The sequence below is a fragment of the Garra rufa genome, chromosome 21 (assembly GCF_049309525.1).
Source record: "Garra rufa chromosome 21, GarRuf1.0, whole genome shotgun sequence".
In the NCBI taxonomy this organism is placed as follows: domain Eukaryota; kingdom Metazoa; phylum Chordata; class Actinopteri; order Cypriniformes; family Cyprinidae; genus Garra; species Garra rufa.
This window is the reverse complement of record NC_133381.1, coordinates 38,676,474-38,690,246: the sequence shown is the minus strand read 5'-3', so window position 1 is coordinate 38,690,246 and position 13,773 is coordinate 38,676,474. Positions and strand designations below refer to the sequence as shown.

Sequence of the window (13,773 nt, the reverse complement as noted above, 5' to 3'; positions counted from 1 at the left end):
CGAGTCTTGCGATCACTATCCCACTGCCGCCCCTCGCAGTGATCATGAAACCCGCTTTGAAGACTGACAGGATGGCCAGTCCCTGAGCCGTGGCAATGACATGTGCTGGAAAAGACAGAGGGAAACGAATATGAGATATTACAACCGGACTTGTGCAGGCACAAGGACTGAAATATGAAAAAACTAAATCTGCGAATGCAAGATGAAACAGGCAGGCAAAGTTGATTGGTGCATTGTGTTTTTGCACAGGTTGCACAGATATGGTGAAGTCACTGAGTGAGTTGCATTCATGTCACTTTCTGAAGACATGCATGAACAGATACTTGGCAACTGACTTGCAGAAAGACTGCTAGTCATGTACACAGATGACATCAGTCAACAGAAATGCTAACTTTGAGCAGTTAATAGCACTTACGTGTCTGGCATGGGTGCTATTACTGCATCGGGATTAGTCTACGGTTTAAAAGCATGAGGAACTGTGGCCCCAACAAGTATTTTGACACACACATAAAAATGCATGAATGTCAATACATAGACATATCAATGTGAAGTGGCATTTTTTGGGCACAACACTCTTTTAAGTGATTTCACAATCATTAGGTTTGTTTCAATTATAATGCAACAGATGCATATGGGTCAAAGACGTTAAGATGTCCACGTCAAAAGAAATGTACAAAAGTGACTTAAGGACTATAGAAAGCACATTAAATGTAAGTAAAGTATTTCAAATAAGTTTTTGGAGAATAAAATGTCACAATTTGGCTGAAATAATGTTACATTGTCATTCTGTGTTACACTTGTACATATTAAAAGACTGCATATTGCATGTTTCAAAAGAGTATATAAAAATTCTTATTGATAAATGGGCAAATAGATAGTGGTAAATATTCATTTTAATTAGTATTGGGGGTGAAAGCAATTTGTCTTTTAATATGTCAGAAATTGATTTTTGATTTTAGTGGGTGTCTTCTGTAATTAGGGAAAAATGAATGGTATTTATTTTTTGGCTAAGAAAACAAAAATGCCATTAAATTAAACAAATCTTTTTCATTTTTTTGGGGGGGGGGGGGGGGGCAACAATTTTAAGTTATTTTTAATGCTTAAACCCTTTTTTTGTCTTCGACCTATATACAAAATACAGTGCATGTGAGACCACTGGTTAAGTTTTTGTAAAAATGGCTCTACTTCTGTGGTCTTGAATGATTTGTGTGCAGATGCCACTTGGCTTTTCATATTTAATGCATTGACATTTCTAAGCGTCACTTACTGTAAGGGTCCAAATACTTTGTAGGCCCACTGTATTGTGTAAATAAGAAAAGAAAAAAATCACCCATTTAATATAAAGAGGGCTGTCAAATGATTAAGAAATTAACTGAGAAATTAATTAAGTTGTTCCAATAATAGAACAATTACTTATTTTTTTATGGGTCAGAATGTGTAATAATCTTATTATTCTAATGCTTTTCAATAATTAATGTAATCATTTACACATTAAATTTATCATAAACAAAAATGACTGTTTAGTCAAAAATGACTAAGAATCTTACAGTGCTTTTACATATGGTTTTCCAAGAACAAATGTGACCCTGAACCACAAAACCAGTCATAAGGGTTAAAGATAGAAAGATTATTTGGCCAAGAAGATACAACTATTTGAAAATCTAGAATCTTAGGGTGCAGAAAAAAAAAAATATTGAGAAAATCACCTTTAAAGTTGTCCAAATGAAGTTTTAACCATGCATATTACTAATACAAATATATTTTTTGATATATTTACAGTAGGACATTTACAAAATATCTTCATGAAACATGATCTTTAACTAATATCCTAATGAAAAAAAAGTAAGTGTTCGTGCTGCCTTTTAATTTTATGTTTACTCAACTCAAATATAATATTTCATGTAGTACAACTTAACATTTCTTGCTTACTAAACTAAAAAAAAGTCAGCATAAACACTTACTTTTTTAAGTTGAAACAACTTTTTTTATATACCAGGATATTTTATTAAGTGCATAATAAGTAAATGTATTAGCAGTATATTTAGCATGAAATAAATGTATTTTAATTACATTTTAGTATATTTTTCACTAGGGATGTAAGCAAGCAATCAAGCAAGTCAGTAAATAAATAAAGTAAGGCATGAGCCAATAGGATGTAAAAATGACTTTTTTAAATAAAATAAAATATTTTTTGCAGCAATAATAAGCTTAATATTAAGCTGTAGTGTTGATTAAAAAAAGAACTTACAAAAACAAATCACTAAAAATATAATTTTTAAATACATAGTCTGAAAACAATTCTTAATGGAAATGTGATTATATTTGATTGAAGATATTTCAATGTAAATCCTAACTTTTGACCCATACAATGCATTTTTTGCAATTGCTACAAATATACACTACTTAAGACTGGTTTTGTGGTCCAGGGTCACAAATAACATACAAATATGATACCGATCCCAATTTTGCCTGATTTTAGAGAGATTAAAAAGAGGAATCAATTAAACTGCTAAAAAACCACAGTTACCTGGAATGAGTTTGTCAGGCCCCATCCGGTTGGATATTTCTGTGAACTCTCTAAGGATCTTGGCGGCCTTCTTGGCCTCAGACTTCATGTTAGCAGGAATCGGGTTATTCACTGTAAAACAAACGTCAGAACAAACAGAATTTCGTCTTGTTATGCGTCACATTCCAACAATCTGAAACATCAAATGACTATTAGTCCAAATTTGTCTGATGATTTGCGTCTTCCTGAATGCTTTAAATTCTACTATGTTAAAACAATTCTCTTGTGGCATCTACATTACTATGAACCTCCAATACATTTCAAATGTCAAAATGATTTAAAGACTAAAGGCTATATTTAACCAAGGAGACAGACTAGATAGGAAACCACCACAATGGCCTGCTCCTTTATTGTAGAGTCTCTACATTTTAATGACAAACTATTAACTATTCAGCAACACATTAAATGTCAGCATAACCAAATAGGTTATTTTTCTCATCTAATTGATAATTGCTCTAATTATATTAGCCATACAGTCAGTGATTGGGGTATTAATATTAATGTTGATGACTGGGGGTCAAAAATGTGTCACTGTCTGAGTCAGATCTGCCTCTACGCTGCAAAAAATACTTTTCTTACTTAGATTTTTTGTCTTGTTTCCAGGCAAAATATCTAACACTTCTTAAATCAAGGATGATTTTCTAGACAAGTAAAAATTATTTTCTTGTTTTCAGAAAAAAACAAGTCAAAATTAACAAGAACAAGCAAAATAATCTGCCAATGGAGTAAGCAAAAAAAAAAAAATCTTATTTAAAACAGAAAACAATATTAATTTTCTTACCCCACTGGCAGATTATTTTTCTTGTTTCAAGCAAAAACATATTTAATTTTGACTTGTTTTTTTTTTCGGAAAAAAGAAATTTTTTTTATTAAATATTTAGGCTGGAAACAAGACAAAAAAAAAATCTATAGATACATTTTTTTTAGGGCTGGACGATAAATCGAACGATATTGTGAGGCGTGTTTAGTCAATGAAGCCGGTACTTTGATTAGTAGTAAATCTCCATCACGTGCGTTCTGCTCAGGTTACGCTGGAGCGGCAATTAATACACAGAGACGTAAATCTCTGACAAGCTACGCCAAATCACGCTCAAAATCGCATTCGATTCGCATTCGATTTTGAGCGCGATTTGGCGTAGCTTCTCTGTGTATTAATTGCCGCTCCAGCGTAACCTGAGCGAAACGCACGTGATGGAGATTTACTACTAATCAAAGTACCGGCTTCATTGACTAAACGCGCCTCACAATATCGTTCGATTTATCGTCCAGCCCTATATTTATTTATTTATTTTTTTTTTTTTTGCAGAGTTCTCCTATGTCACACAATGTCCTTTCCATACTGTGACTTGCCCAGTCACAACATACTAAGAGAACTATCCAAAGACAAATAATAGTGGCAATAAATAAATAAAATAAAATACAGAATTACCTTAAATACGTTTGTCTGTATTTTTGACTAAAAATGTCATTTTTAGAAACCTTTTCAATATATTTTATCATAGTAAAAAGTATCAGCACTTTTTTTTTCACATATTAAAAAAAAAATAACCACAATAATAATCGCAGCTCAAGTACATTTTTAAAGTTTTTTGGAATAAACGATTAGATCTGTATGCAAACAGAGTGTCATGTCTCTTCATCCATGTATACTACAAAAGCATTCCTTTTAAATAGCACCACCACACCCTCGTTTTGTGACAAACACATCGCATTCTGCAAACTGATATTTTAAGGATGAATCACTAGATATATTGGGGTGATCCAGCTCCCTTCAGCTACAAATAAGAGTTGCTTTTGGCAGGTGCACCCTTTCTGTGGTTTACTCAGGGAGGTGTTTGCAAAGCGTCACCTTCAGGCGCACGCAGTCTTTCCAGTTGGAGAATTCTTTCAATACCACCAGCTACATCAACAGGACTATTCTTCAACAGGACTATTCTGCTTTAATACTTTAATACAGAAATACCAGAATTGCCACCAATCAGGCCGTTGTGTCCAGCTAATATTTCTCAAAACATTTTTGAGGAGACTTTTGCTCAAATTTAGCTACCGGTAGAAAATAAACCAACTGACAGCGGCTGCTGCAATTTAGCATCCTTGAAATAGTGAAAATATAAATTATGTACAATTATAAAGGTTACTTAAGAAATATAACTAAACCTCTTCCACTACATTCAGTAATACTTTTACATAAGGGTCACTACTAGGGCTGGGTATTGACACAAATGTCACGATTCGAACTAATACTGCAAAATATACATGAGAGTCAGATGATATTACATTATAATATTGAGTGTTAAAATGAACTGATGTTAAAATGAACTGATTCGTAATTTATTCTAACATAAATACTGAAGAACTGTAAAAAAAATTATAATGAATATGTTATATGATGCATATATTTAGTGAAATGCTACTCTTTAGAGTTTGTTTTTCTAGCTGACTAATAAGTTTATGGTCACCGAATGTGTGTTGCTACAGTAAAACAGTCAAATATGATGCTACAGTCAAAACACAAATTATTCAGACACCAGATTTAATTTTTAGATACTTTAACTAGTGGTGGTTTATTTAAGTGAAGATAGCAAAATAAAGTAAACTGTGACATTTTATACCCACAATTTCTTCATACAGAGTAAAAATATTTTTGGGACCAAAAATTGGATTTGACACAAAAATTGCATTTGTCCCATTTGTTACATACCTTTCTATTAAAGTTCTGACATTATCAAAATGAATTTGGTCTGACACAGTTTAACTCTGAGATCTTGATATTTTATTACCATTTTCTAAACTATAGTGAATAAACTGTGATAGTGTGAGGGTTAAAGGTGTCTGAATAACGTTTATTGTTTGAATATTGTAATAATACGGACAGAAATTGAAATCTGAGACTTTGTTTCATATCAAAAGTAACAGCACAAAGCTTATTGCGATTTATTGGATGGGCGACAACGTAATCTATAGCATCACTGCAAAAACACCCCTTTAGAGCCTTTATTTTTAAGCGTTTCGACTAATTGGGATTAAAAATCGATATTGTTTCATAAAGATGGGAGTCGATTAAAACCGAGAAATCAATCTTTTTTACCCAGGCCTATTCACTACAATCTTAAAAACAAAGCTTCTTTATATTGGAACGAGGGTTTTAAAATGTTTTTCCAAACTATGAAAATGTTCTTTACACTAAGAAATGTTCACTGAAAGTTATTTGGGGAACCAGAAATGGTTCTTCCATTGTGTCACTGCAAAACCCCATGTGGAATCTTTGTTTTTAAGAGTGTAGAGTTCAACAAGGGTCAAAAACCCATTGAAATGGCTCATTCATGTCTCTAGCATGAATGTGCAGAACCAGAGTTTTATAAGGCTATGGTTTGCTCAAATTCCTAACCCTAAGTTCAGGCAATAGTAATACTGATTCTTGCCTTCACATAAAGACCCCAAGATCAGGACATCACATGAAAAAGCAGATGACTAACAAAGAACTCATTCACAGTTGCTTCAGATTAATTACAAAGTAAAAAAAAAAGGAGGACCAAGGTCATGGTTTGTTTTTGTACCACTTAAAATGCCTACAAACCATAATTTATTTTAAGAAACATATAAACACTGCTCTAGCTTGAAAAGAACTGCACACAATAGGGCATGAAATTGGTGAAAGTGAATCGGAGGATTGAACTTCGTAAGACCTGTACGACCAGCCTAGAACTTGCAACAAACTTTCTCAATTTACATAAAGCACAGTTAGGTAATAATAATCGCTCATTCACTTATACAATGTAGCAGTAAATGCCAGGCTGCGGCTGGTAACACCTCTATGATTCTCTTTCACTCCCGTGATTTCTAGTATTAAACAGCTGTGCCGTGAATTCTTCTCCCATTTGTCACAAAGCTTTTGATGTAATACATTAGGACAATTACTCTCCCAAATTGCCGTCAACGTACATAAAACTTGACATGCTTTCAAACAGGGAGATACCTAGAGACTTCTACGTAAGCAACTTGTGTCAAATAGCCTCTCATCTATCAGATATTCTGCCAAATCACCTCACTAAAGAATGTCTGTCTGAGTCATCAGTCTAACCTGATCTCATGACGTGTTTTTAAAAGTGATTCGTACGCACTGAACGACGTAATGGTGCTTTAAGGGATCAGGTGTACTACAAACAAACCAAAACAAACATTTTGTAAACAGTATTGCTTACAAATTCACACTAATAAGGATTTTCATTTGAAACATCTATAATTTGAGTTATCAATGGTATGCAAGATACAGACATTGATTTTATTATCATGTCATGCAAATTCATTTGTCTGGTTGAATTATAGGGTCATTCCGTGTCAACTCAACCAGAGGTCCCTGGCTCAAATTTTTGATCTTGCTTATATTTATTCTGAAGAAAGATAGACATGTATACTGCCCTCCAAAGGCAAAGTGCAGTAACTACGCCAACACTGAAACTGAGAAAAATGCCTTTAAAGTTTTTTCGCCAACTAGTCGAACATGTTGACACTCTCGTTTCTATCTCGTTTCTCTACAATGGGACAAAATTGAACCAGGAGACTTTGCCACAAGACAAAACCATTGTCACAAAGTCCATTTTAAGCCTTAACTCAATTTTGACCAAATGTGTAATTACTGCGCTTTGCCTTTGGAGGGCAGTATAGTGATGAAAGCCAAAATATCAACTGTCATAGATGAATGAGTAATCCACTATTTTGTAATTTTCACCTTAGATTCACAGGGGGGTAAAAATGACTTCAGAAAGATGTCAGCATCATTATCTTATTTTTACACAGAGATTGGTAGTTCTTTTAATATAATCTGTTGACTTTAGCAATCTTTGTTGCACTATGTGCCAATGGTGACTATTCAAAAATGTGGAAACAGCACTTTTTCTCAAGTTTTTCTCCACAGTTTGCATGCCTGTAACTCAATAAATATTAAAGATATCTTACTGACCTTTTAGATATTGGGTCTTAACAAATTTTCCTTTTGGCCTCTTTATTTTTAATGCAATATGAGATTAGTTTCCAGAGATATTGAAATTTGAATATGGCTCCAGGAGTAAATTGTTAAAATGTACACATTTTCAGTGGTCAAAACCCAAATGTGGGTCAGTTCGAAAAAATATGATACTTCTTTTCTTTTAAAGAGACTCTGAAAAGTGAAAATTGCCATTTTGACCTCCCTCTAAAAAATAGTGTTTACTATTTTTTACTTATATTCATCCATGACATTTAATTTTTTGTTTTTGAAATTTGGTTGATTTGACACGGAATGACCCTGTAGTTAATAACCCATCTTAACCATAACCTTGTGGACAAAAAGTATTTTTGTATCTTGATAACATTACATTTGAACCACTGATTTCACGCTGACTATTTTAATGAAGGTCTTATGGGTTTGGAACAACATGAGGGTGAGTAATTAATGACAGAATTTGTATTTTTGAGTGATTTCTTTAATGTAGTACTGGTACAAAAGGGGCACCTGAAAGTGACTCATCTTTTTTTGTCTGAGCCCTGCAACTAACCATATAATCAGAAGATTATGATAACTATAAACATATAATCAGCACAAAATCGGCAGACGCCAATGGGAACAGATTGCATAAGATGTCCTCATTCTCAAAAACCATGAGCAAAAATACATTATATAAAAGAAAATATAACCCAAATACATTCAATACAGTTTCATTTAGAGTAAGCATAAACACGGTTTGTGTCCAACACACAAATACACTGTGCTTAATTCCTGGCTGCCAAGGATAGGAACATTTGCAAAACAAACATAACTTTGCATATTGGTGGGCCTAGGTCATTGCAATACAAGCATCCATGTATGTTTTAACAATTTTATTTTACTTTAGCTGGCAATAAAACCTTTTAGTAGGGTGCTTGATTAACGCATGATGCCCAATGTAAAAATTTTTGTCCTGAAGCATAAATCGTTACTAAAAATCAACTGAAGCACTATTTCCAACCCAATGTCAGCTGCCACTGAATAATGTGAGCCTTGGGTCTTTTTCTGATTTATGTCTAGTACAAGAATCCACTCTTTCTGTTGTAGTTGAGAATCCCCTCTTTCTGTTCTAGCCGACGGCTTTAATACATGTGTCTCCGGTAAAAAAATAAAATAAAAAAGATTGTACCATTGAAAAGTGAATTCAAACAGGAACAGCCACAAAGCAAAAACAGCACTGAACGTTGTGAAATGTGAACATCTGGATGAGGATATGAGGTTGATGCAGTTCTCTCTCAAACATGATTAACATTTTGTTAAAGGGGTCATCGGATGTGCATTTTCCACAAGTTCATATGATTCTTTAGGGTCTTAATGAAAAGTCTATAATATATTTTGGTAAACAATTCTCAATAGTAGTGTAATAAAACCCCCTTTCACTTAGTCAAAATCAGCTCTGCAAAAAATCAACAAATTTTATTGCATGGTTCCTTCAAATGCAAATGAGCTCTGCTCGCCCTGCCCCTCTCTGATGTGGGATTATGAGCCGTAATGTTTACTTTAGCTGCATTTAGCGGCGAAACTTGCCAACAAGCACATTATTAAAGGGGTCAACAGATGCCCATTTTCCACAAGTTCATATGATTCTTTAGGATCTTAATGAAATGTCTATAATATACTTTGGTTAAAAATTTCTCTAATATAATGTTTACTTTAGCCGCATTTAGCCACGTTTAGCCGTGTTTAGCTGCATTTATCGACGAGATTTGCAAACAAGCACATTATTAAAGGAACACTCCACTTTTTTTGGAAATAGGCTCATTCTCCAACTCCCCCCGAGTTAATAAGTTAAGTTTTACCGTTTTGAAATCAATTCAGCCGTTCTCCTTTACTGGCGATATCACTTTTAGCATAGCTTAGCATAGATCATTGAATCCTATTAGACCAATAGCATCGCGTTCAAAAATTCCTATTTAAAACTTGACTCTTCTGTAGTTATATCGTGTACTAATACCGGCGGAAAATGTAAACCTGCGATTTTCTAGGCCGATAAGATTAGGAACTATTCTGGCGTAATAGTCAAGGAAGTTTGCTGCTGTAATATGGCCGAAGCAGGTGCAGTAATATCACGCAGCGCCTGAAATTAATTCCCAGCTAGGTAACTTCCAATGTGACCGGCGCCTGCTTCGGCCATGTTATGGCAGCAAACTTCCTTGACTATTACGCCGGAATGGGAGTGTAGTTCCTAAACTTATCAGCCTAGAAAATCGCAGCTTTACATTTTCCGCCGGTCTTAGTACAGGATATAACTACAGAAGAGTCAAGTTTTAAATAGGACAAATACCGAAACTCGTTGGTAATTTTGGAACGCAATGCTATTGGTCTCATAGGATTCAATGATCTATGCTAAGCTATGCTAAAAGTGATATCGCCAGAACAGGAGAACGGATGAATGGTTTTCAAAACAGTAAAACTCAACTTATTAAGTCGGGGGGAGTTAGAGAATGAGCCTATTTCCAAAAAAAAGTGGAGTGTTCCTTTAAGAAAGGCCATTTGCAAAGATGCATTAAAAACCCTTATATTCACTTCAGCTGTGGGTGAAGCTGCATCAGGAACGATTAGCACGAACATAGACGCATATGGAGATCATGATCGGCGTTTTCCTTTTTAAAAAACAAAAGTAACGTCATCCTCTGTGTCTTCAGCAGCTCAGATGTCGGGAGTAAATGACTACTGCTATGTTCATTATTACATCCAACAACAGAATCGGATCAGATCAGAGTCGGAGTGTTTTAGCTCAGGGAGGGCGGGTCTAAGGTAATGCGCTCATGTCAATCAACTATTGTGAAAGCGGCCTCGGTCTGTGTGCCGTCACACCAACAAGAAGCAGACCTGACTTTAAAATTACTTTTTAAGATTAAAAAATTACCACTAGGTGGATTTTTATCATTGTAGGACAGTTGTGTACACAAACTGCCAACACACATTAATGTTCAAACAACATGTAAAAGTGAGTTTGCATCCGATGACCCCTTTAAAGGTTGAGAACAATTATGCACACTGTAAGCTTGATCGACCCCCAGATCTGACAAGGAACGGTAGCAACAAAGCTTTTTTAGGAGCATCTTACAAAGGCTTATTACTGTCCCCTGGTAATAATGGCTGATATTGTTTTCTACCCGTTTCCTCATGCCTGTAAAACCTGAGCTGCCATAGCGAGGGGGAGGACTAATAAATGCAGCTGTCATATCAAATAAGAATACAATTTTTGTGATTACTACTGTACAAATAATTACCGCTTACGCAGATAATTAGTCAATACCTGATTAACATAGCAAAAGAAAGCATGTAAAATGCAAATACCTGGGACAGTGCAATTATGTCTTAATTTGTAGTTGGAAGAGATAATGAACAATTACAGATGCAGCATTGATCCAGAGAGAGAGCACGCAAACATCTTTTTGTCACTGACATTTACAGTGAAAGGCTGCTTTAGCACTTCATAAAAACAAATTAACCAGCAAGGGCTGGGATTCTTCATTCAGCGCTTTTTTAGAATAACTTGAGTTTGTTTGTTTTTTAGTTAAAGGGATCAAAGGTCAACAGACATGCATGACAGGCCAGTAAATAAAGTTTCAAAATGCCAAGAAGGATGATGGACACCTTGAACCGTTTCCAACAAATCCCTTAAGTTCAGTTTAAATTAATTTGTTTATAATTATAGCTTTAAATTTAAACAGAGCTGCTGGAATGCCGAAGGGACACTCCGAATAATGACAAGTTGCCTGTTTCAAGGTGGAGATATTTTAGGCCTATCTATTTTCCCACAGGGGTTAAATTAATTGCTTTTGTCAATCAAGACCGCAGACAGTCTGTATCATCACGTGTGGCAGCAGTGACGCGAAATAAAGTGCACGTCATAACGCAAGCTAGTATTTACCTCATCCATTCTGAGTCACGTTATTGTAAGTTTTAAAAATCCTCGTCATTAACCTCCTGACTACCAGGAAAAAAATGTTTTGAGATTTTAGTATTTTTTCATGTCATTACATTGCTTAGACTATAAAAATTTTGAAAAATTATATTTTATTCATATGTTATGCTACGTCCTCTGTAGAGGACATCAGAACTTAAAAAAAATATCTTCTTTTTTTAATAAAAAGACATGAATAGACATAAAAAGGCAAAAACAGTCCAATTTCTGTTTAATCACAAATCCATTTTTATTTTTCATACCAAACTTTATATATAGATGATTCTCAACTATTTTTTTAAAAGATATATACAGAATGATTTGATACACCATTTTTCTTTATGCAGAATGTGTGTAAAATGGCCATGAACAGGTTTTCCCATTATAAACTATGTATCTATAAACTGTGTATAATTTGCATATTAATTTGTTTTCGGGGCAACGTATAATGATAAAATAAGTATAATAATGAGAGTAATAATTGGCATGATTTTCATAATAATATCTAATACTTCATAGCAATACTGAAATATAATTTCTTTCCCTATTTACTTGTTGTGTTTCCCAAAATGTGTAATAAACATGCACCAAGTCCTAGTGTCCTCTACAGTGGACTGGAGATGCATGAAATTAATGTCCTGTTTCATAACAGAAAGTCACATTTTAATTTGAAACCCCATAATATTTTCCTGAGATGTTGTTTTATGAGAAACAATGTGAAAATTATTCAGATTTAAATGATCATTACAAAATATTGCCATATTTCCATAAGGGTGTTAAATTTGATCACTAAATTAATGTTTATTTTTATACTAAAAAAAGCCATATTTAAAGACCAAGAGGAGGGAGTGGTCATGGTGAAACCTCCAATCATTTGGTATCTCTGAAAAGCCCTGAATGTGCTCTGTGCAGGACATCCAGACTTAAAAATCTAACATGTAGGCCCGGTTTCACAGACACGGCTTAGACTAAGCCAGGATTAGGCCATAGTTCAATTAGGACATTTAAGTAATTTTTATAAACATGCTTAGAAAAAAAACATTACTGGTGTGCATCTTCTTGAGACAAAACAAAGGCACTGATATATTTTAAGATCAATCAGTGCAATTTTATTTCAGTTGAAACAGCTCATACTTACATTTTAGTCTAGGACTAGGCTTAAGCCTTGTCTGTTAAACCGGGGGTAAGGTCTCAGAGAAATCGCTAAAAACTCAAAACTCCATTGCTGGTAACGTTAGTCAGGAGGTTAAACAAAGATTATGTTTAGTTCATTATTTAAGAAACTTCACCAGAGTTATCAAACATGTCTTGTTACCTTGACTGTGATTTATTTATTGTTATTATTTTTTTAATCCAAACAATTTAGCTGTGATCTTATACTTTAAAAAAGTATTAAACCCAATGCTAGACCTTGTCTAAACGTAATACAAATGCAAGTTCTTCACTAAATAAGAAACAAAGTCGCCTCACGGTGCGTGAATGTTTCAGCCTAGCATTGCAGAGAGAGAGAGAGAGAGAAATGGACTCGTTTACACGTTTACCAATTCATCACAGGGAAAGATGAAAACCTCTCTACTTACTTTTATCTAAAACGGACTTTATTCGCCAGGAGCGGAGACTTCTCGAAGTTTCAAGCTGACTTTTAAGCAGTCTCACCTGCTGCAGGTAAGAGAAGTTAAAAAGCGATACTGTAAGTCACACTTCCGATACACCTGCCAAACCTGTTTACTTTCGTCTTAAAGGACCCGGAAAGAATAAACCAGATAGCGAAGTTTATCAAATCGTTTGGTACGTAATATTTTTCAAGGAATGCCGTTAACAAAGTAGCGTGTCACAATTATAGGTCATTATTTTGAAGCTGCAAACGGATCAAAGTTACAGTCAGCTTTTTTGATTCAGGCAACTATGGGACACTGCAAAGAAAAATGACGTTTGACAGCATTATTAGGACCCCTAGCGCGCTCTCGTGCACACAGATGAACCGTGACAGCGCGCTTGAAACCAAACAGAGGCGCAGTTGTGAATGATGAGTTATATTTCTAATTTACGGTTTTAATTAGATATAGATAGATTAGATAATATGTTTTTCTTTTTAAGAGCAATCATTGTGTAATAAAAAACATTCCCGCTGATTATTTTTATTTTTATAAAGGTAAGGGTTTATCTTTCTAGGCAAACTTTTAAATGTTTATGTGACTTAACATGGAGATTTATATGTTTAGCAAAAAACATATGCCAGCAGGTTTTACATTTTGGTAATTTATCTTTGTC

At 34.4% G+C, this 13,773-nt stretch overlaps 1 protein-coding gene across 1 annotated transcript in view; it reads right to left on the bottom strand.

Annotated features, from left to right (window-relative positions):
- Positions 1-13,333, bottom strand: part of sh3yl1 (SH3 and SYLF domain containing 1) — a 44,184-nt gene extending 30,851 nt beyond the window's left edge. Inside the window, exons 1-3 of the mRNA XM_073827030.1 lie at positions 13,083-13,333; positions 2,528-2,638; positions 1-105 (exon numbers count right to left, since the gene is read on the bottom strand). The exon at positions 1-105 is cut by the window's left edge and continues 6 nt beyond it. Coding sequence (XP_073683131.1) covers positions 1-105; positions 2,528-2,638; position 13,083 — 217 coding nt within the window. The 5' untranslated portion in view covers positions 13,084-13,333. The remainder of the gene's footprint in view (positions 106-2,527; positions 2,639-13,082) is intronic.
- Positions 13,334-13,773: the final 440 nt, after the last annotated feature.